The following is a 21,789-nucleotide window of genomic DNA, read 5'->3' on the forward strand; positions in this document are numbered from 1 at the left end:
GTCCACTTCCTGACTGTCTTCAGCTGCACTCTGCTCTCTAAAGAATCACAGTGCTGATGGGCCAGGGCACACTTGGCATGGGCAGATGCAGCCCTGCCACTCTGCAACCCTGCCTCACTTTCCTAGCAGCCTGCCCCTTCCCACAGCTAACTTGTTTCTCACTGAGACATTTTAGCAGCAGTAAGCCATCATGCTCGAGAGAAATTAAACACTGTTGTTTCCCTAACCCCATGCTGGGACATTACACCTACTAGAAGTCAGCCACACTGTGAGAGAGAATGAAATCAGAGTGGCAGAGCTCCCCTGGGACACAGCAGTGCCAGGAGCACAAAGAGTGGGGGCCAGCATGATGGAGGTGGGGGCGGCAGCATGCTCATAACAGCCAAGCTGCTCCTTGCTTCTGAAAGCTCCCGTGGCCTTCACACCCTGGGTGGCCCCGACCAAATTGTTCTCCTCCCACTTGTCAGCCTCAGGGCCGACAGGCTGATTAGCAGCCCCTGCCAGGCTCTGTTCCTATTTGGAGCTGGGGTGGGGGGAGAGGGTGGGAGACAGGGAGTTCTTTGCTGGCTCTGCCATCTTCCCCACATGGCTCCTCCTTAGGAATGTTTTTGAAATGGTGTATTCTCAGTCTAGCTTAGGTTCCAGAAACCTTCCTCTGGCTGTTCTCTTGGTGATTGGTGCATTTTATCCAAAGCCCCTCCCAGATGTACCTGGAAGGCATGAGCTCTGTTGATCCTTCCCAGTGCCCAAAAGAGAAGTTGAATGATGGGTTTGTTTGAAGGATAACAATATGAACAAATAAGTGGTCAGCCTTTCCTCAAGTTTATCCTGTTGATTAGTCACTTTTCTGCAACTGGCCCTCATAAAAGGACTCAGGACCAGGGAAGAGGGAGTTGAGTTGAAAACATTCTGGGGAACTGGGACAGAAGGAGAATAATAAATAATGGGTACCATTTAAAAAAACAGCGTTTATTTATTCTTTAGAGAGAGGGGAAGGGAGGGAGAAAGAGAGGGAGAGAAATACTGATGTCAGAGAGAAACATAGATTGGTTGCCTCTTGCATGTGCCCTGACTGAGAATTGAACCAGTGACTACTTGCCTTGTAACTGGGGACCAAACCTGCAACCCAGGCATGTGCTTTGATGGGGAATCGAATAGGAGACCCCTCTCCTTGCAGGCTGATGCTCAACCAACTGAGGCACATCAGTCAGGGCCTGCTATCATTTTTTAAGTGCCCTATCTAAGTGTTAGACACTTTGCAAAAAAATGATCTAATTTAATCTACTATCTGCAAACTTTAAGATCTTTTGTTGTTGTTGTTGTTGTTATTCTTAACTTTAGGTCACAGATGAAAAACTGAGGCTCAGACAGGTGAAACACTATTCGGGGCCACATTGTTGGCTGGCAGCAGAGGTAGAGATCTAACCTAAAACAATGTGAATCCAGGGTCATGGCTCTTAAACTTGACCCTGTCAGTAGGAAGTTAAGTTTCAAAGAGTAGAGACTGTGTTTTCTCATCCTTCTATCTTCTATAGTGTCCAGCACAGTGCCTGGATGTTCAAGATGACTTGAATATGAAGGTGGGGGAGGTCTTGCATTCATTTATTTATCCAACACATATTTACTGAGTGATTGTTATGTGTCAGATACTTTCCTGGGCCTTTGTGATATAGCAGTGACAAAAATATTCTAGTGGGAGACATAGACAAATAAGTTAGTTATGTAGTGTGACAGATGGTGAGAAGTACTGGGAAGAAAATAAGGCAGAGCCAGGGGATAGAGAAGGTGGTATTCACTTAGAAAATAATTTAAGCCAACACTTGAACCATGAACAATGAACAATATGGAAGTCTGGGGGAGGAACATTCTAGGAAGAGGCAAAAGCAAGTGCAAAGGTGCTGAGGTTAGAATGACCTTGGCCTTTTTTGACTACATCGAGGGGCTAATATGGCTGGAAGGGAATGAGAGAAGGAGAGTAGCAAGAGATGGGGTCTGAGCATGGGGAGGAGATGTAGATTGTAATGACCTTGACCTTTATTCTGAGCAGGTGGTGGGAGAAACCATGAGAGGTTGTTGAGCAGAGCAATAAAATGATCTGACTTAAGTTTTAATGGATTGCTCAGGATGTGTGTGAAGACTAGACTTTAAAAGTCAAGAGCAGAAACAGGGAGCCCAGTTAGGAGACTAGAGCAGTAATCTGGGCAAAGTACAGTGATGACTCAGGTCAGGGTGGTAGCACTGCAAGTGGTGAGATGCGGCTAGATTTTGGATATATTTTAGAGGTAGAAATGACAGGGTTGATGATCAATTGCACGTGGGATGTGAGAAAAAGAGAAAAGTCAATGATGACTCCATAGTATTAGGTTGAATAACTTGAAAAATGGAGTTGTCACTTACTGAAATGGGAAGACTGCTGGTAAAACTTGGTTTCATAGAGAAAGATCAAGGAGCTCAGTCTAGTGCATGTTAAGTTTGAGATGCTTATTTGATTTTTAAACCAGGAGGGAAACCAGGAGAGTGTGGCAGCCTGAAAACCAAGTGAAGAAAGTGGAGGAGGATTTGACCAACCATGTCCAATGTTGTTGAATAAAATGGCTATTGAGTTTAGCCACATGGAGATCCTTGGCTATATAGCCTAATGGTTTCAGTGGAGCAGTAGGGGCTACATGCTGACTGCAGAGCTTTCAAGAATGTGGGAAGAAGAGAAATTGGAGGCAGTGAGTATAAATCTTTTATACAGCTTTGCTATAAAGGGCAGGAGAGAAATGAGGTGGTAGCTGGACATGGAAATGGAAACAGGAGAAAATTTTTATTGTAGGAGAAATGTCTATATGTTGAGTAGAAAAATCAAATATATAGTAGAAAACTGATGTGAAGGAAATAGAGATAGAAATAGATAGATAGATAGATAGATAGATAGATAGATAGATAGATAGATAGATAAATGATAGATAGATAGATAGACAGAAGTGTTGCTGAAGCGATACCTGTCAAAAGGCCAAAAGAAGATGGAATTCAGTGTGCAACTGAAGGGACTAGAATTAAGAGCATGAAGATTTCATTCTTAGTTACAGGAGAAAATGTATGTAAGTGGGTGAAAATCTTGCGGAAGATCTCTTCTGTTTCCAGGTTCCCAGTGAGGTAAAAAACACAGTGATCAACAGAAAATGAGGAGTGGAGGGGGAGTGAGAGATTTGTAAAGAGAGAAAGCATGATGGAGTCTTCTAGGAGAGTGCGAAGGTGAATGGACTTGGGGAATGTATAATTTCAGGTAACTAATGGTTCACTTGAGAAAGGAGAAAATATGTTGAGAAACAAGTTCTTCAAAGTGAGTAAACTTCCAAGAGAAAAACAAATTATGGAAAGGCTAGAACATGGAGTTTTTAAAGGCTGGAAATGGAAATGTTCTTACCTCATGTAATTCATATTGTTTGAGGCTTCCACTCTCATTAAATTCAGACAAGACATCCTTTATCTTCTTGGGAGAATCTGTAGAGACATAGTCCACATATGAAGCACTGGTGAGGAGCTAACAGGAGATGGGCCAAGTAAATTCTCCCTGTCTACCCTCTGCTATGATGGAACAGCCCCTCATTCCCAGGATCATATGGATATATGTCACCCTTCTTGTCTTCCCTCTCCTTTCTTGTCTTCAGTATATTCTCTCTCTTGCTGTATGAACTATCTTACTAAAACACAAACCTAATCAGGTCATGTACCTGCTCAAAACACTTCAATGGCTCTCAGTTTTTCTAGGATAAAGTGTAACCCCCTTGTCTTGATATGTAGGTACTTGGTAATCTGACCTAGTCTATTTCTTAACTCTGATCCTAGCCTTCCATTCACCTCCTTTTTCAGCCACATCAAACCATATTTCCAGGAATCCCTGAATAAATCGTGTACTCTTCATGGTGTTTCTTCTTTGTTTTGCAAACTTCACTCAATTCTCAGTGCCCAGCTCAAATATCAGCCTCTCTGTAAAGTCTTCCTTTACCAGTCAACCAGTCATTCCCTCCCTTGGTTCTCATGTGACTTGTACATAACCATAATAGCATTTGTCATATAGTGTTATTATTACCTTGTCCACCTTGCCCATCTCCTACCTTAGTTCTACATTGATAGCTCAAATAAGCTAGAGTGTCTTTGTCTAAGTGTCTTTAGATGTTTTTAAAAACATCTAAAAAAAAAGTAAAACATTTAAATTTTTGTTAGATAGGATGGGTGGGCATTAAGCTGTATGAGACTCTGTCCTTGGTACTGAAACAGAGCCTAAGAAGATTCATGAAAAATAATGGTTTAGAAAATTCTGTTTTCCATAGAAAATAAATTAGAAACTACTGGAGAAAATGGTGGTTTCTTTGGTGGGGGGCAGGTTTATAAAGCAATTAAAAGGCAAGAAAAGAGGGTCTCTAATTGTTATTAGAAACACATCCTGAGTGCATCGGTGTTGATACCAACACTCCAGACATGGAAGAAAACCAGGCTGTCTGAGTTTTCCCTGTTTCATAGTATTCTGGACAATTGAGAGCTTTTTAGGCTTCATTAATGCCGCCATTTAGACATGTGAGCGAAGGGCAATGCCATAAAAGCTGACACAGTGTTCTTTGGTGTTCAGGCTCTTTGTAGAAGGGCTATGCTCTCTTAGGCCCACGTGAAGTACACGTGCTTGTGGGTTGGGCTGTTCTCCATGGCATTGCTGACTTGGATTCAATCAAGCACAAGTTATAATCATTTCAAGATTGAGACATATTGAAATGCCACAGTAAAATGCTGCTGATGCCTAAAAATGGACATTTCTTTCTGCTCAAAACAGATGTTGAAAAACTAATAGCTCAGTGAGATCCAGGCAGCAGATGCCATCAGTTTGGGCTGCTTCCATTCAATTCACAAAACACTATGGAGAATAAGATGCTGTGACATACTGTTCATGAATTAGTTGGGGAGATGATCTGAACCATTGTGGTAATTAATAATAGCTTCCCTTTACTGAATACCTTTACTACATATTCTCATATAATACCCCCTACCATTCCATTAAATTTTGGTAATATTTTCTTCAATTTACTGATGAAAAATCAGAAATTCAGAAAAAAATAAGTGACTTGTCAGGGGATTGACTGTGGGAGTGGGGGGTGGGATGGGCGGAGGAGGAGAAGGGTGGAAAGTTGGGACAACTGTAATAGAATAACAATGAAAAAATCTTTTAAAAGCCTATATTCCTTTCCCTTAAGCACTATTCATTATTACTTCTCAAATATTTGCTAACACAAGGAAAAGTGTAATTAATGCTATAGCAATATAATGAAGCTCTAGGAAGCATGGGCTGGAAGAAGTAAAATAAGCAAGGAGGAAGTCAAATTAGGATGGGAGTGGTGTTGGGGTGGAGGCTGGTGATGCCCCATGAGGAAGTTATCATTTGAGCTGGGGTGGAAAGAATGCATAAGGTGTTAAAAGGCAGACATAAAGTGGAGAGGGTGTTTTCAGAAGGAACAGGGTGGACGAATGTGGAGATGGGCACCACAGAACATTTGGGAAAGTGAAAACCAGGGAGTAGTTTGGCACCAGATTTGTGGGGGCCATATCTGAATGCCAAATTAAGATCATTGATATGAAATTGTTAAAAAAAATTTGGGTAGTGGAGTAACATAACTGGGCCTCTGTTTTCTAAAGGTCACTCTGGCAACCAAATGGAAGAGTTTAAAATTAGGCCAGAGCTCAGTTAACGCTATACACAAATTATATTCAAATTATTCTATGAGCAGCTTAGTTATTTTTTAAAAGCCCTTATTTTTAGAATCTACTTTAGTGGGAGATTTTCAGCTCAGCCAGAGTGGCCAAATTGAAAAAAATAAAAGTGCATTTTGGAACAGGAGCCCTCCTGGTATGGCTTCTCCAAGAATAGTGTAGAGCAGCATTTTGACTGAGAACCAGGAGAGTAATTTCATTTGAATTTATACTGTTTTGATTACTGTCACATTTTGGAGATTACACAGTTCGTCCTAGAAGAATTTCTTTGGTTCTAAATGCTATTGATCTAATCTTGCTTTATATTTAAATGTACAAGATATATACCTATATGTAGATATACGTTGATACGCATAGATTGTACACACCCCAATACATATGTGTATATACACACACACACATCATACACACATATATTCATCATATGTTTACATTCAAGTAAACAGGTTTCAAAAAGAAAAACTAAGAAGTATTTATTTAAAAATTTCTGATGACTATCTTAAAATTAAATAGCAAACAATGCAAAAAATTGCTGGCTCCTACATTTCCCTGAGGGGTCTTCCTCACCCCACATTTACTAGTTTTATGGGCTTTTATGAGTTCATAGCACCAAAGCCTTTCCCTTTTGAAAAAGAGAGACAATCTAATTCTCAAATATGACACCCACTACTTTCTCCTCAGATGTTCTTTGATGCTTTATCAGAGTTTTCTTTTCTTTTTTTAAAATGTCCTTTCCCTGGCTTGTGTGGAGTAGATTGAGTGCCAGCGTTTGAACCAAAGGTCACCGATTTGATTCCCTGTCAGGGAACATTCTTGGGTGAGGGCCAGGTCTCCAGTAGGTGGTGCTCAAGAGGCAACCACACATTGATATTTCTCTTCCTCTCTTTCTCCCTCCCTTTCCCTCTCTAAAAATAAATAAATAAAATATTACAAAAAATGAAATGCCTTCATTAAAAAGATTGATCTTTAGAGAGAGAGGAAGGGTGGGGGGGGAGAGAAGGAGAGGAAGAGAGAGAGAGAGAATGAGAGAGAGAAACATCGGTTTGTTGTTCCACCCATCCATTCACTTCCTTGGTTGGCTGTGTCCTGATGGGGGACCAAACCTACCACCTTGGCATATCAGGATGACGTTCTAATCAACTGAGCCACTAGCCAGGGCCTCAGAGTTTTCTTCTCAACAGATTTCTGGATTGGGTTTCTCTCTCCTGGGGAGTAGATGGGCACTGCTCCATTTTGTCTTGTCTTAATGAGGGGCCTCTTCAGAGCACCCCCTGATCTTCCTTCAGGCACCATCTGTGGGCCCAGGAGCAGACGCTCAGTAGAGAGCTCTCAGTCAGAGCCTGTGTTACAACACCTCCACCAGACTCAGAGGAGATCAAGCTCCATTTCTAAATGTCCACCATTCTTGGCAACAATTCCTATTTTGTGGAGTGGTAGACATTGTCCTAGTCACCTTATATATTTTATTTAAATGTCTGCAATGGCTCTCTAATGTAATAAGTATCCCTATTTAGAGAAGAAGAAACTGAGGTTTGTGGAAGTTAAATGACTCTTTTTTGAAGGGCACACAGCTAGTGGGTGGGCGACTCTGGTTTTTAACACATCTAACAATGTGACACGGGTGCCGGGTTCACTGGATGCATGGACACTGGTAAATGAGAAAAGTAAGGCCCTTCCTTTATGACAGTGGCCCTCAAGCCTGGCTGCATGTTAGAATTACCTGAGGAGTCTTAAAACACACTGAAGTCAGGTCTCATCCAGACCAATGAAGTCAGCAGCCTCTGGGGAACCCCGGACTCAGTATATTTGGAAGTACCCTGCGGGTACAAATGTACAGTCAAGGTTCAGAACTGCTGTTCAATGGATGGGTTTTTATTAGGAGACATGAAGAATGCCTTAAGTGGCTGAACATATTGGATAATTCTGTAAAAGGAAAAAATGTTTTTCACTCTGCTAAATCTAAAACCACCATGCGTGGCAGACATTCCCTGTTGTTTAGGGGGATAGCACTGAAGAACTCCACCCAAAAGGTTGACTTACTCAGATGCTTGGCAAGGTGGGGATATGTTTTCCCTTAGCCCAGACTGGCAGGACCACTGGCATGCAGTTTTAGCCCAAATGAGGGGGGTAAAAGGCTTTTCTCTGTCATCAAGGTCACTGGTGGTAACAAATACTCAAGGAAGTTTCAATCCAAAATTGTCTCTTTATGCTTTATGTGCCAAGAATTCTGGGACCTTAACCAAGCATTTGTTCTTAGTGTTTGAGCAAATTCAAAGCCCTTTTAAGGAGAAAATTTGGCCCTACTCATAGGCACCTTTGCTGCCACATTTGTGTGGGACAGGGTTGCCCTCCGTCTGAACAAGCAGACAAATCAGTAGCTTTGGTGTTTATAGCTTATGTGCTGCCCAAACTAGAACCCAAAGTTTATGGACCATCTTCCAGTTAAGAACATTGAATATTTGAGCCCTAGTTGGATCATTAAACTTTGAAATAACTATAAATCAACATTTTCAAAAAGTGAATCTGAAAACCCACAGATGAGAGTGAAATTCTAAGGTACTCTGATTACTCTCCATGACTCAAAGTTCCCTGAGAGCATCTCAAACTGTAACATGCACATGAATTGCCTGGGGATCAGGTTTAAAGCAGGTTCTCATTCAGTAGGTCTGGGTTAGGGCCCGAGATTCTGCACTTCAAACAAGAACCTAGGTAACATCAATTATGTCCAATAGGTCCACAGACCTCACTGCTGATGAGCAGACTTTAAGCAGCATTCCTGTATATCTGAGGCTGACTAGTAAGGCTTGCCTGTGACAACACAGAAAAAAAACACCCCAAAATAAAGAAATAAATAAACATGATGATGAGGCTAGAGGAACATATTTTACAGATTGAGAAGACCATAAGTGACTCTCAACCCATGGAGGGAAAGACACAGAGAGAGTGGGAAGGAAAGTTGGCACATGAGGAAAAACAAACAACTAGCCTTTCCCTTTTCTGATGAAGGTTGAGATGTATAGGTTTTCTAAGTATTCCAGGGAGTCAAGAACACAGTGAGATGAACAAAAGCAAGAAGCAGGATTTTCAGGGGTCCTGGAAAGATGGAGACGCCAGGCCTAAGAGCGCTGCATCGGCAGGCCCACCTTTTCATCCAGGATGAATTGGGCCCCAGAGCAGAATGTGAGGAGCATGTGTGAGAAGATCCAGCTTCCTAAGCATCGATACATTCTTCCAGTTACACTTCTTTTCCAGTTCATTGTTTCTCCCCAGCCTGTAGCCCATTGCCTGGCATAAAATTGATGTTCCATAAAGATTTATGGAATAAATGAGGGCTAGAAAAGGGATGGGGCTTGCCATGCTTGTCCTATATGGCCAGGGGCATAGAGAGAAAAGGTAGACCAGCAGTTGTCAACCGTGGTTGCATGTTGGAATACACGAGGGGCTTTAAACACTGCTGATGTCAGAGTCCGATGCCTACGGATTATGATGAAATGGTCCAAGGGTGCAGGGTTTATGGGGTGTGGGTGGGGCATCAGAAGAGTTCAAAGCCTCCCAGGTATCTCCAATGTGCCGTTTAAGGCTGAGGACCACTGAGACTCACTGGGTTAACAACTGGCAGGAAACCTGTGCAAGTGCTGGCTCTGCCACAGTATTGTATGAGAATAAGAGAAAAAGACTTCACACTGGAGCAGAGGGAATTTTGGCTGACATTACAAAGCCCTCTTTAGGATACTAAGATTTTCTGATTTATCATAAATGATCTGAATGGCTGGTATGGCTGATTTGTATAAGTAAAATCTGTATTGTTAGCTTGTAAAATTTCCTACTTTTCTTCAAATAATTTGGCCTCATCAATCATATTCCAAGTGAAGGTGGAGGAGCGGATCAGACACCTGGTACTTTCTTGCAACTAAAAGTGTGGTCCTTGGACCAGCAGCATCAGCATCGCCCGGGAGCTTGTTAGAGATGAAGAGTCTCAGAACTACCACAGACCTGCTGACTCAGAAACTGCACTTTAACAAGTCTCCGGGAGATTCATGGGCATGTTCTTACTTGAGAGCCATTGCTCCATAGAAGTCTAGGCATAGAGTCTGTGGGCAGAGGCCCAGCCATCACTAATGGAAAGAAGGCCAGTGTGTTGAAAGAGATGTGGGCAGGGTCGTTTACGGGCCCAGGACCCCATCAACATTTGACTAACTCGCACCCTCCTGGCCGATTCAATAGCAAGGTTTCAAGGAAGCTTACTTAGAGCCTTCCATTGTTCTACAAATCAGTCCTAAACATTTTCTAAGACTCGCATATTAACACCGACAAGTCTGAATTTTGTGCTATAAATTACATACATTTTAAAGTCAGAAACTTTGCCTTGCCTTATATTTCTGAATAGCACAATTTACTGATTCATTCTCTTTAAATGTATGTTTAAATGTTGCTTTATTGTAATTTAATTGATATGTATATATGTATATGTGTGTATATATATGTGTGTGTGCGTGTATATATATATATATATATATATATATATATATATATATTCTAACTAACGTATGGTTAAGATTGAGCTCCACTGGGTACTGTTTTGTTTAATTTGTTGAAACTAAATTAAAGCAAATTGAATCTGACCTGGAATTGAGAACTTTGGTTCTAATTCTTATTCTGGGTGACCTTGGGCAAGTCGCTGAGGTCTTCTGGATTCAGCGTTCTCATGTGTAAAATGGATAGGAGTTGGATTTAATAGTGTCTAAGGTGTCTCCCAGATTTAAAATATCTACAAAATTAAGCAACCACTAGCAGATATAGTGAATGTTTGGTTTAATTTCTTAGAGAATTAAAAATCCAAATTGATGATTTACCATTTTTCTTTTTCTGAATAAGCTGGTAGTTCCCGTTTTTGATAAATTATTTAAAAAAACTGGGAATATATCCCCTCCACCCAAATATCAGGATCAGAAGGACAACAAGCCAATGACATCTCAGAATCTGTTAGGGGCAGGGGCAGTAAGTAGGAGGAACCCCCATGTGCTCATGTCCCCTGAAGTTGAAAAGCAACCTCTTTAAACACAGAAGAGTCTCAGGGATGTAAAGTACAGCGTAGGGAATACAGTCAATAATATTCTAATAACTGTGTGGTGTCAGATGAGTACGAGATTTATCAGGATGATCACTTAGTAAGTTATAAAATGTCGAATCATTGGGGTGTATACCTGAAACTAATACAATATTATATGTCAACTCTAACTGAAAAATAAAAATGATTACAAAAAGAAACTAAATACTGGAAAGGCTAATGAAGGTCATTTAATCAACCGACATCTGATGCTCTAATCTCCTCTGCAGTGTCTCGGCCAACACTGCCCACACAGTTCTAGGGAAAAAAAAAGTTCAGTTGCTTTGAAGCCAATTCTGCTTCATCTTGGGAAGGTTTGACCGTTAGGAATCAGTGTGTTTCTTAATTTAAACTAAAGTCTTTCTTTAAGTGATTTCCTCTTGTTAGTCCTAGGGCTGCTTCTGGAAGCGATTTAAAATTAGCTTAACACCTCCTCCCGGCAATAGCACTGTCGCTATTTTAATAAAATTAACCTTCCTTCGCCTTTCCCTGGGTCTGCTCTTCTCCAGTACATACGCATCGTCTACTCGGCCATTTCAGGCTGTGAGGCCTCTCACCGTTCTGGTGGCATTGCTCACAGTAATTAATTTGTTCATATCCTTGGTAAACTGTGGTCCCAGAAATGAATCCAGTCCTCTAGAGAGGTCTGATCAGGGCAGGAGAGAATGTGTTACCTTACTAGGTAACAATGAGTCTATTAATATTAATACATTCTAAGATCACAATCAGTGGTTTGGTTAAATAAACTAATGTATATGTACTCAAAAGAAATCTCTGCAAACACTAAAAACCGTACTTCTGAAAAGTACGGCATGGTATGGGAACACATGAAATAGTATATTGTGTGTTAGCTGGTCTCCGAAGATGCCTGTCATCAGCCTCCCCCTCCCCATGTGAGTCATTCTCCCATCAGACGCGGAGTCCTTTCCTTTACCACACTGAATCTGGGCCAGGCCCGGCACTGCTTTGGCTAATGTAATGTGGAGAGAGTTCCACTTAGGACCTCTGAGCCGAGGTGTTACAAAGGCCTGGCAGCTGCCTCTTTTATGCCTGTGGAGCCCAGAGCCACATATAAGAAGTCCAGGCTACCCTGGTGGAAAGAGAGGCCAACATGGAGAGGTCCTGGGAGATGAGAAAGCCCCGGCAGGGAAAGGCCCCCTGGGGGACCAATGAGGCACCAGATGTGAGTGAAGAGCCATGCTGGACCACGTGAGGCATCCCACCCCAAGCCCCGAACACTGTGGAGCAGGGACTAGTCATCCCTCCTGGGCCCTGTTTAGATTCATGGGGGAAAACAAAATGGTTGCTTTAACCCACTTAGTTTTGATGCAGCAACAGACACCTGAAACATATTGTTAGGGTGAAGAAAACATCACACAAATAGCCTAAAATATATACTTTTTATATAATATCAGTGGTTATCACTGGAGATAGGACTATAGGTACCTTTAAGTTTCATCTTCTGGTTTTTCAAAATGTTTACACTTGTTTTTATTTTGTAACAAAAAATTTCTTAGCATCCCATTATCTTTTTTGACTACTGATTCACATGAAGCTTATCATCAATCATATTCATAGGCATACACATATATGTGTATATGTATGTATACACATAAAATAAATATATGTATCTCCAAGGGCAGTTTAACATGGCTTCTCCTGCGATAAAAGGCCACCAAAGAAGGTACAGGGTTTCTGCTACATACACAGGACACCCCAAGAGCAACTTGTTTTCAAATTCTTGGGTTCTCCTACCTAGTAAACCCTCTGGGGAAAATTACCAATTCTCAGGATGTCCACTTCAGTTATTCTTGTTCGTGTGGTTATGGAAGACCAGTTGCTATGGTAATGCAATCTGACTGAATACCAGAATGTGTCTAAAATTGGTATAAGTGCCTTTTTCAGGGTTTCCTCTGAGATTAATCATTTTCCAGGAACTGTTAGAACAATGGTGTCAAAGCACCTCATCGAGTCCTAGGACATGGACAAAACGAGGAAGGGTCACAGAAGGACAAAGCTGGTGATGCAAAGACCAAACCACAAAGGTGCCACTTCCTACCAGATACTCTGGTTTCTTTTCACTCCCTTCCTCTTCAACGGCTTTGCCACCTTTGGACCCCTTGGTCCCTTAGCTGCCTCAACCCAGTACTTGTGTTCACTAGCTGTCTTGCTGGGTTTTCTCTTTGTGTCTCCTACTAACTCTTTTCCCTTTTCTGACGCCCAATAGTAGGCATATCCTAAATCCATCCTCTCAGTTCTTTCCTCACTTTCTTGCTCTCTGAAGTTGTCTTTATTCTTACTTTTTTTCTTCCTTGCTGTCTCCACACGAGGATTCCTGAGTCGGAGCTGTAGTCTAACCCTTCATGCCCATCCAACCCTACCACCTCCCTTCCTGGGGCCTACAGGACTTCCCACTCAGAAAGCATCATCTCTCAGGATAGGGTCCTATTTACCTTTCCACATCTTTCCCTGACCCCCCATGCCACCCACCAATGTGGACTCTATAGGTCCCCAGCCTTGGAACTGCTTGCAGTTCTTGAAAGGTACCTTGATGACTTTCTCACCTCGATACCTTACACAAGCCACGTCCTCTGCCCGGAACATCCTCCCCATCCTCCCTCCTACTAGTGTTTCTGGAGTCTGGAAGCAGCCCCCTCAGCCAGGCTAGATTTCCTCCTTTGTGCTCCCCACACCTCTCAGCACCTATCACATTGATCATTGTTTGAGTCTTGTCGGTCGCTCCCCCCTGGGCTGTGAGCTCTCTACAGCAGGATTTTCTCATTCATTGCTGGCTCCCTGGAGCCTGACACACACGAATGCGTAAGTGGACGTCTGTCATCATCATCTCAAAATCAACATTCCCAAACCATCCCCACAAGCCCTGCATCCTAATGTTGCCACTTCCCACAGATTCAGACTTTGAGGTATCTTTGTTGGCTTCCTTTTGTTCCACAAGTTTTGATGACACTTCCACTGCAATTTCCCACAAATTAGCATTTGTTCATTGCCACATTCATAATCTTAGTTCTGTTCCTCAGCAAGACTAGATTTCATCCAAAGGCTGCTGCCAGACCTCCCTGAACTGGCAGCTTCCTTGACCAGGCCACCCTGCATACGGCCACCAAATTCATGGCTCTCAATTTTGCCACCTCCGTCAACAGGCCACGCCTTGACATGCAGGGCCAAGGCCTCCTGCTCTCCCCATCTCTCTTATGTCCTCCTCCCCACCCCCTGCTTCCCTTTCCCATCCAGCCCAGAAGTTCTCCTTATACCCCCACATACACCTCCCTTTGTGTCCCTCCATCTTTGCCTCCATTGTTTCTACTCCCTCTCCTCCCACCATCTACTACTCACATTTAAAATGTCTTTCCTTCATAGAATTCACCCAGTAAAACCCTCTTTTATGGGTTAAGTTGTATCCAATTCCCCCCCGCCCCCACCCCACAATTGATATGTCAAAGTCCTAACATCGAGTACCTTGGAATGTGACCTTATTTGGAAGTTGTGTCATAGCAAATGTAAATAGTTAAAATGAGGTCACACTTTGGTAGGGTGGGTCCATTCCAATATGACTGTGTTCATATAAAAAGGGAAATTTGTTTTTTCCTTTTTTTTAAGACTATTTATTTTTAGAGAGGGGAAGTGAGGGAGAAAGAGAGGGAGAAAAACATCAGTGTGTGGTTGCCTCTCATGTGCCTCCTACTGGGGACCTGGCCTGCAACCCAGGCAAGTGTCCTAGACTGGGAATTGAACCAGCAACCCCTTGATTTGCAGGCTGGCACTCAATCCACTGAGCCACACCAGCCAGGGCATTGAACACTAAGACACACACATAGGGAAACTGCCGTGTGAAGGGACAAATGGAGAAGACAGCCAAGGAGATGGGCCTGGAGCAGATCCACCCTTACAGCCTTCAGAAGGAACCAATCGTGCCTACAGCTTGATTTTGGACTTCTAGCCTCCAGAACTATGAGACACTTTCTGTTGTTCTAAGCCACCCAGATCGTGGTACTTTGTCACAGTAGCCCAGCAAAGTAATACACCTTCCCATACCAGTTTTTGCTGGCTTTCAATTCCCGCCCCATTTATGCCCTCAGTTTAGCCAGCTCAGCTACAGTCCTTGCCCACTGCTTTAAATCTGTTCTCTGCTGGTGTCAGGAGCACATTTCTGACTCTGTAACAAGCATCTGATTACTCAAGGGTAAGCCTTTCCTTTGTGCTTCTTTTTCATCCCTGAGAGGGCCCAGTACTTTCCTGATCTACAGAGCAGACTGAATTACATGGAGTTTACCCTGGAGGGCAATGCCTTGCTCCTTGCCAGTACATTACTGAATTTCTCTAAAGCCACTGAGGTCAGACAAAACGCCATGGGCTCCAGGGTACCAGGAGAGAGACTGGCCAGTAGCTTTCAGAACTCCTATTGACCTCAGGGAGCATATGGGCTGGGAACCACAGGGAGAGACCATCTAGTCCAACTCTGTCATTTTGCAGAAGAGGATGCTGGGGCCCCAGGTGACTAAAAGCTGTCAAATCACAGAGAGCAAGAGCCAGAGGGGACACTGAGCCTGATCTTCTGACTCCCAGACCAGTGATATGGACTGGGGTGCCTGCCTTGTGGGAAGGGGGCAGGCTGCCCAAAGAGCTTCATAAGATGGCCTGGACAAGCTCTGTAAGGCAGGTCAGCACGCTGCAGACGTCGTGATTTACAGAAGCAGGTGAGTGATACAGAACAAAAGGGTGGGACCCGCAGTGCAGGTGAGAACTCTGAAGAGAGCGGGTAAAAATCGGGGCCGACACACACTCATGAGGGTCCCTCTGCATGTGCAGAGTGCAGCGGTCAGCTGGTGTTCTGCCACAGCTGGGGAAATTCCGGTCACCAGTCAGGATTGGGAGATGCCTGGGGGCGTGGGCAGAGGCAGGCGGACAGCCGGGTGCCCGCATGTGAATGTGGGTGTAGCCGCCACTGTGTCTTGATGCACTGAAATTGTTTCTGGGTGTAACGAATGAAACCCAGAGCCCCACTCGAAAGCCCAGAACAAAGTCAAGAAACAGACATGCATCAGAATTCTGTATCTTACTCAGAAGAAAGGTGAGTCCAAACAGAGTGTCTATTAGAGCACACCGTTACCATTGTGGCCATGCAGCCTGCAGCCCTTCAGAATATGCTCTGAAGAGGTTCTAATGACCTGAGGAAATACTTACAATAGTGTGTTGGGTGGAAAATGCAGGCTTACAAGAAAAGGTAGATTCAGGAACTCAGCCACGGGGAGCAATGAGCACAGGAGGGGCGTGTCCAAAATAGGCACAGAGTTTAGCTGTGATTTTTTTAAACCTATTCTTTATTTTTTTTCTCCTGTATATTACAAATATCTATGCTAAGAATGTATCATTTATAGACTGTAAAGATCATTGTTTTTATGTTTAAGACATTAATTCTGTGTTTTTGAGAAAATATAAGTCGACATGGATGGGTGGCTCAGTTGGTTGGAGCATCACCCGTACACCAAAAGGTTGTGGGTTCAGTTCCTGGTCAGGACACATACCTAGGTTGAGGGTTTGACCCCTGGCTGGGGTGCATATGGGAGGCAACTGATTGGTGTTTGTCTTGCACATCAATGTTTCTGTCTGTCCCTTTCTCTCTCTCTTTCTCCCCCCAACCTTCCACTGTCTAAAAAAAAAAATCAATAAATATATCCTCAGGACAGGATAAAAAAATTAAAAGAAAATATAAACTGTCAGGTCTGACTTTATTCTCTATGGCCTTCTGCTCTGCTCTCCAAAAGTGTTCTCCCCAACCAAGAAGAAATCCCACCCCAAACGGGTCAATTCATTTACTCACATTCTAAATATTTCTGGAGTTGGTCAAACTCTTCAGGAGTGAGGGAGACCCAGCGTTCTTCACTCATCTTGAAGCTGGATACGAACACTTGAGGCCGGGGATGGAGTTTCGTTCACCAGGGTGAAGCTGTGGCCCAGCCCAGGGCCCGGCTCATTGCAGGTATGTGATGGACAAGCCCTTTGAGAGATGTGTTGAGGACCCAAGTGTTTACAGCAGTGGCGGGCACCTTCCAGCAGGTGAGTGAAGGCCTCCGTTATTCCTCAGGGAACATCCTATTCGTCGTCAAGGTGAATTCGGAAATCCTCGCTTTTCCTGGGAAGAAGTAGAAAAGACATGGTGAATGAATGTGTTTGAACATGTAAGCCATCTTTTCTTAATTTAAAAAAATCTCCAAATTTCCTTTGCTGAAAGGTTTTAGGAGGTAATTGTTCTCAAGGGAAGGAGGCTTTCTTAGGGAAGTCTGAAGAAGACACAGAGACCAGCCCAGCAGGATTCCAGGCAAGTGGCTGGCTGGGGTGGGGATGGGAGGCCTGTGTGAGTGAGTGGCCATACTTTTAGGCTCTGGGAAATCTTAAATGTCTCCCATGGAAGGTGGTAGTAGAGACAACTAAGGACATCCTCCAGGCATGAAAATGCCTCAGGCTCTTGTGTGCCCCATGTGTAAGTACAAGTCCAGTAGTCTATGCGGGTGATTTGAAAGGTGAGCCACTCTCTCCTCCACTGGCTTCTAAATTCCACCATTGACCTTCCTCTGATGAGTCACTCTGGATATTCAAATACCCCCTAAGGCTGGCGAACATCCCAGCGACTGAAGCAGTTCTCTTTCCTCTCAGAACTACAAAAAAAGCAATCAGAGGGTAGGCCTGTGGGCACCAGTGCAGAAGATCCTGAGGGAGGAGAAGGGGAGGGATTCAGACAAACACTTAACATCTTTTCCTTTGAGCCCCTCCTAGCTCCATGGCTCCTACCATCAGTCATTGAATCAGTTTAGTGGGTTGGGAGATTAATGTGGTGGGCCAGGCTGGCACTTAATAACACGAAATAGATGAGGAGAGAATGGGATGGAATGAAATCGAGTTGAAAATCAGAGTCCATCTCCTTTCAGTTGTATATACACGTGTATAATAATCATAATGTAAAATGTATTTCTTATTCTGAGTTGAGGTTAAAAAAATGTTGAAAAGACACCAACCTTATAGAAGGACACATTGAAGACTGATATTACCACAGAATAAGCCCAGTTTCAATAAGAGAGGACCCATTACGGAGAGGCAGACTTCAAGGCAAGTCTGGGGAGCCTGGAGCATATGAGGAATGGCAGAGCAGCTGGAGATGGATTTGTACAGTTTTCTGGAGGAGTGAACCTGCAAGGCTAAACTACAGCTGAGGGAAGATGTTGGAGGGAGATTTGGGCTCTGCAAAGACCTTCCACTGATCAGAGCTCTCCAACAGTAGGTGGGAATGCATGACAAGGGAGTGAGATGCCTGCATCCCCCGCAGCATCCAAGTTCTAGTTTCTGTCCTTAAAAAGTCCAATTCTCTCCGGAGTCTACCGACCAACTGGGTTCTGCTTCTTGGCACCTGCTCTTACCAAAGTACCCAGCTACCTAACTGTAAAATCCAATAAGCACTTTGCAGGCCTTCCTTGCTTCATTTGCTCTCTTTGCACACCTTGCCATGGCAGAAAACAACCCCCTTGAGCCTCTTTAATTCTTCTGAGTCTTCCTCCTCAGTCTCTTTCTGCCTCTTCTTTGCCATCATTAAATATTGGTGTTTCCAGAATACCATCCTGAGCCCTTTTCTCCTTCTGCATCCCCTCCCTGAAAGCTCTCACCCCCTCCACAGAGTCAATGACTCCCCAGCATGCTGGGGAGGGCCCTGCACTCTTTCCCCACTCCTGAATTTCCAACTGTCGCGCACTCCAAATCGGCACTTTCCCAGGCCCCCAGCCTGCTTCTCATCTGCATTCTGGTTGTGCCCTGAGAGGAGCCAGTACTCAGTCGGAGCACCTCCCCCTTTCTTTCCTATCAAACCCCGGGCACCAGTCCCAGAGTGTGACTGTCCACTGTGTGTTCCCTCCTCTCCATCACACTGGCTGGTTCATTAACTCAGACCCCCATCTTTTTTCGCCTGGTGTCTGACAACAGCCTCCTCCTGGGCTCCCTGCCTTGAGTTTTGCTCTCCTCCCTTTGGCTGGCTCTAAATTGTCAACCAGATCATATCTCTCTCGGTAATAAAACTCTTCAGTGGTTTCTATTGCCTATACAATAAAATGTAATCATCTTTTCATGATCTGATTGTTGTTTCAGTCCAAAATTGAGAAGTGACCTTTAAAAACATTTTCCATCATACCAGGGAACTTAACATCACAACTGGTATTACCACTGAACACTTATTTTACATTGTGTTCTATACTTTACATATGTTATCTCATGTAGTCCTCGTGACAACCATGTAAAGTAGCACTGCCTTCCCTATTTTTAGATGAGAAAGATGAGGCAAAGCAGTTAGCAGATATGGTGAGGAGAAAGAAGGAACCCCCCAGTGCTTTTGTGTAAGAATGCCTCTCTGATACATTGTTCTGCATACTTTCAGAAGCTCAGAGCTTTAAGAGGGCCCGGAGACATACTACATGATGGAACACCATGGAACTCAAAATCAGAAGGCAGGAGACCTGAATTCTGCCTATGACTTATAACTACTTAACTTTAGACCTTTTTTTGGTTTCTTAAACCTTGGTTTCTTTATCTCAAAAATGAAAATACTAATAAAAATTTCACTGAGTTAGTGTTAGAGTTAACTGAGTTAATATATGCAAAAAACCCTACCCCCAAACCCCACCTAGCACAATGCCTATCACACAGTGGGCACTCAATAAATAATTATTGGTATTATCCTACTGCAAACACAGTACAGCACTATGACTTAAACAACCAGCTGACAAGCAGTTGGGTACAAAGTCTCTGTGTGGTGCCAAAGATTTCTGAACTTGATCTTATCCTGCTCCAGGTTGTGGTAATTTAGTGATGACTCACCAAATTTTTATCCACTAATTTAGCATCCACTGATGATGCTTGCCAGGATTAATTATTGTGATGATAGTGGATTCCAAACTCCATTGTTCCTTCTATGTTTATTAGTTGGGATTCTACTGTTAGGAAGAGTTTTCTCTTCTTTATTTTTTATATCAATGTAAAAAATATTTTAATTTCTACTATAAGTAGTACATAGAGTATAAATAAATATGTAAAATGTAAACATAATATATAAATATACAAACAATATTTATATGAATATTTATAAATGTACATTGTATTTAGATAGTATACATTTATTTATATTAATAGATTCTTATTTTATTCAATGGGTTATAGTTCATTACTATCATTATTTGTTTTGATTCTTGAGTTGTCCTAGATTTGGTCAGTAAAAGCTCATTTGAAGTGGTTCTTTGTTCTTTAGACATAGTTTCATCATTCTTTGAGCATATTTTTATTTTCTGGGACTTCAAAATGTTCCATGTGTATCTTGCTTGCCCTTCCTCAGTCCTAGTCCTAGTATCAGTCACTTCCCAAGCCCTGACTCCGTTTAGTGGAGAATGGTACTTGAAACCAAGGTGTGGCCACTAGTTGAGGTCATCGCTTCTAGGCCCTGTCAGGGGCAGAGTTAGGAAATATATGAATGTAGGTGTGTACACACACACATCTCATCTCTGGCTATCTATCATCTATCTATCTATCAATCTATCTATTATCTATCTATCTATCCATCTATCTATCTATCTATCTATCTATCTGCCTATGTTAAAAAACCCCAAGTTCATACTCATACGTTCAAGTATAGTCTAACCCTACTATGTCAATTGTAGCCTTCCTCTTGTTCCATATTTTTAAACTTCCTTCTCAAAAAAACCTGTGTTTCCATAATCTACAACGTATTTATTTGCTCAGATCTGAGATACACAGGAAGTTGTTTCCAACTGCAGCCACATCCCTGTGGAAAAGAAGATGGAGCAGAAGATTTCTTTACAGGTTTTTTTTGTCTTTAGCGAACAGCATATTCTCAAAATACTGTTTTTAAAAGTTATTTAGGTTAGTTCTTTCCCACTCCCATTAATTTCTGTTGGCATTTCACTTTAGGGTTTTTTTTCTTTATTCCCATTGATTCTTTTTTAGTGTGTTTCCAAAAGTCAGAACTTTATAAGAAATTATTCTCAGAGTAGCATTTCTTTTCTCCATTCTTTCACTCTGTTCCTATCCCCTTTTCCACCTTATCCCTCCTCACTCCTTCTGGTTTCTAGTTTAGCCTTTCTGAGGTTATTTTTGTATCAGTGAGCAGATTCATTGATATTTTCTTATTTCCCCTTCTTTCTTACACATAAAGTAGCACATTATGTATGGATTGTCTTTCACACATTGTTTTGTTCCCTTAATAATGTATCCTATGAAACACTCTGTAACTAATCATAAATATCTTCCTCATTTAGAGCCAAATTTGACTCCAACACTAAACTGCTTAAATCCTTCAGAGGACTCTCTTGGCCTCCAGGGTAAAGAGCAGGCTCTTTTGCCAGTTCCAGGAGATTTTTTATCTATGGTAAAGAATCAGCTCATTTCCCCATCCTCACCCCAATTACTTCCTGCCCCACATGCTTCACATCCAGCCAAATCAACCTACTGTCTACTCTTAGCATGTGTCAAGGTGAATGGCACGTGGTAGGACCTCATAAACATTAGTTAATGGACAAACACATCATGCTTTTAATCTACCTGAAATGCCCTTCCCTCCTGCCTTCCCATAACAAGCCACTACTCATATGAATGGTTCCACTCCTTTTCTATAGCTTTTTGAACTCTTTGGGAAAACTAAGTCGCTCTCTCAGCTATGTTCCCATAGATCCTCTGTATTTATTACGGTAGCTGACAGTCTTATGTTAGAAACAGACACCCCCAAAATATTGGGTTGGTCAAAAATTTCATTTGTTGTTTTCTGTAAGATGGTTCTAGTAGCACTTAGTTGTCTTTAACTTTATTCAAACCAGTTTTTTTAGATTGTATGGTGACAGTTGTTATACAAGTGTGCATTAAAAAAAAACCTA

General features: G+C 42.6%; 1 protein-coding gene across 8 annotated transcripts in view; it reads right to left on the reverse strand.

The window, feature by feature from the left end:
* Positions 1 to 21,789, reverse strand: part of DGKG (diacylglycerol kinase gamma) — a 191,523-nt gene that overhangs the window by 139,581 nt on the left and 30,153 nt on the right. For all 8 annotated transcript variants that reach the window (XR_008426130.1, XM_053918191.2, XM_053918190.2 and 5 more), the window contains 2 exons: positions 16,692 to 17,003; positions 3,413 to 3,489 (listed from right to left, as the gene is read on the reverse strand). Coding sequence is in view for 7 of the 8 variants with exons in the window: in XM_053918191.2 (XP_053774166.1) it covers positions 3,413 to 3,489; positions 16,692 to 16,758 (144 nt within the window). In the remaining variant the exon portion in view is untranslated. The remainder of the gene's footprint in view (positions 1 to 3,412; positions 3,490 to 16,691; positions 17,004 to 21,789) is intronic.

The sequence above is a fragment of the Desmodus rotundus genome, chromosome 2 (assembly GCF_022682495.2).
Source record: "Desmodus rotundus isolate HL8 chromosome 2, HLdesRot8A.1, whole genome shotgun sequence".
NCBI classification, from domain to species: domain Eukaryota; kingdom Metazoa; phylum Chordata; class Mammalia; order Chiroptera; family Phyllostomidae; genus Desmodus; species Desmodus rotundus.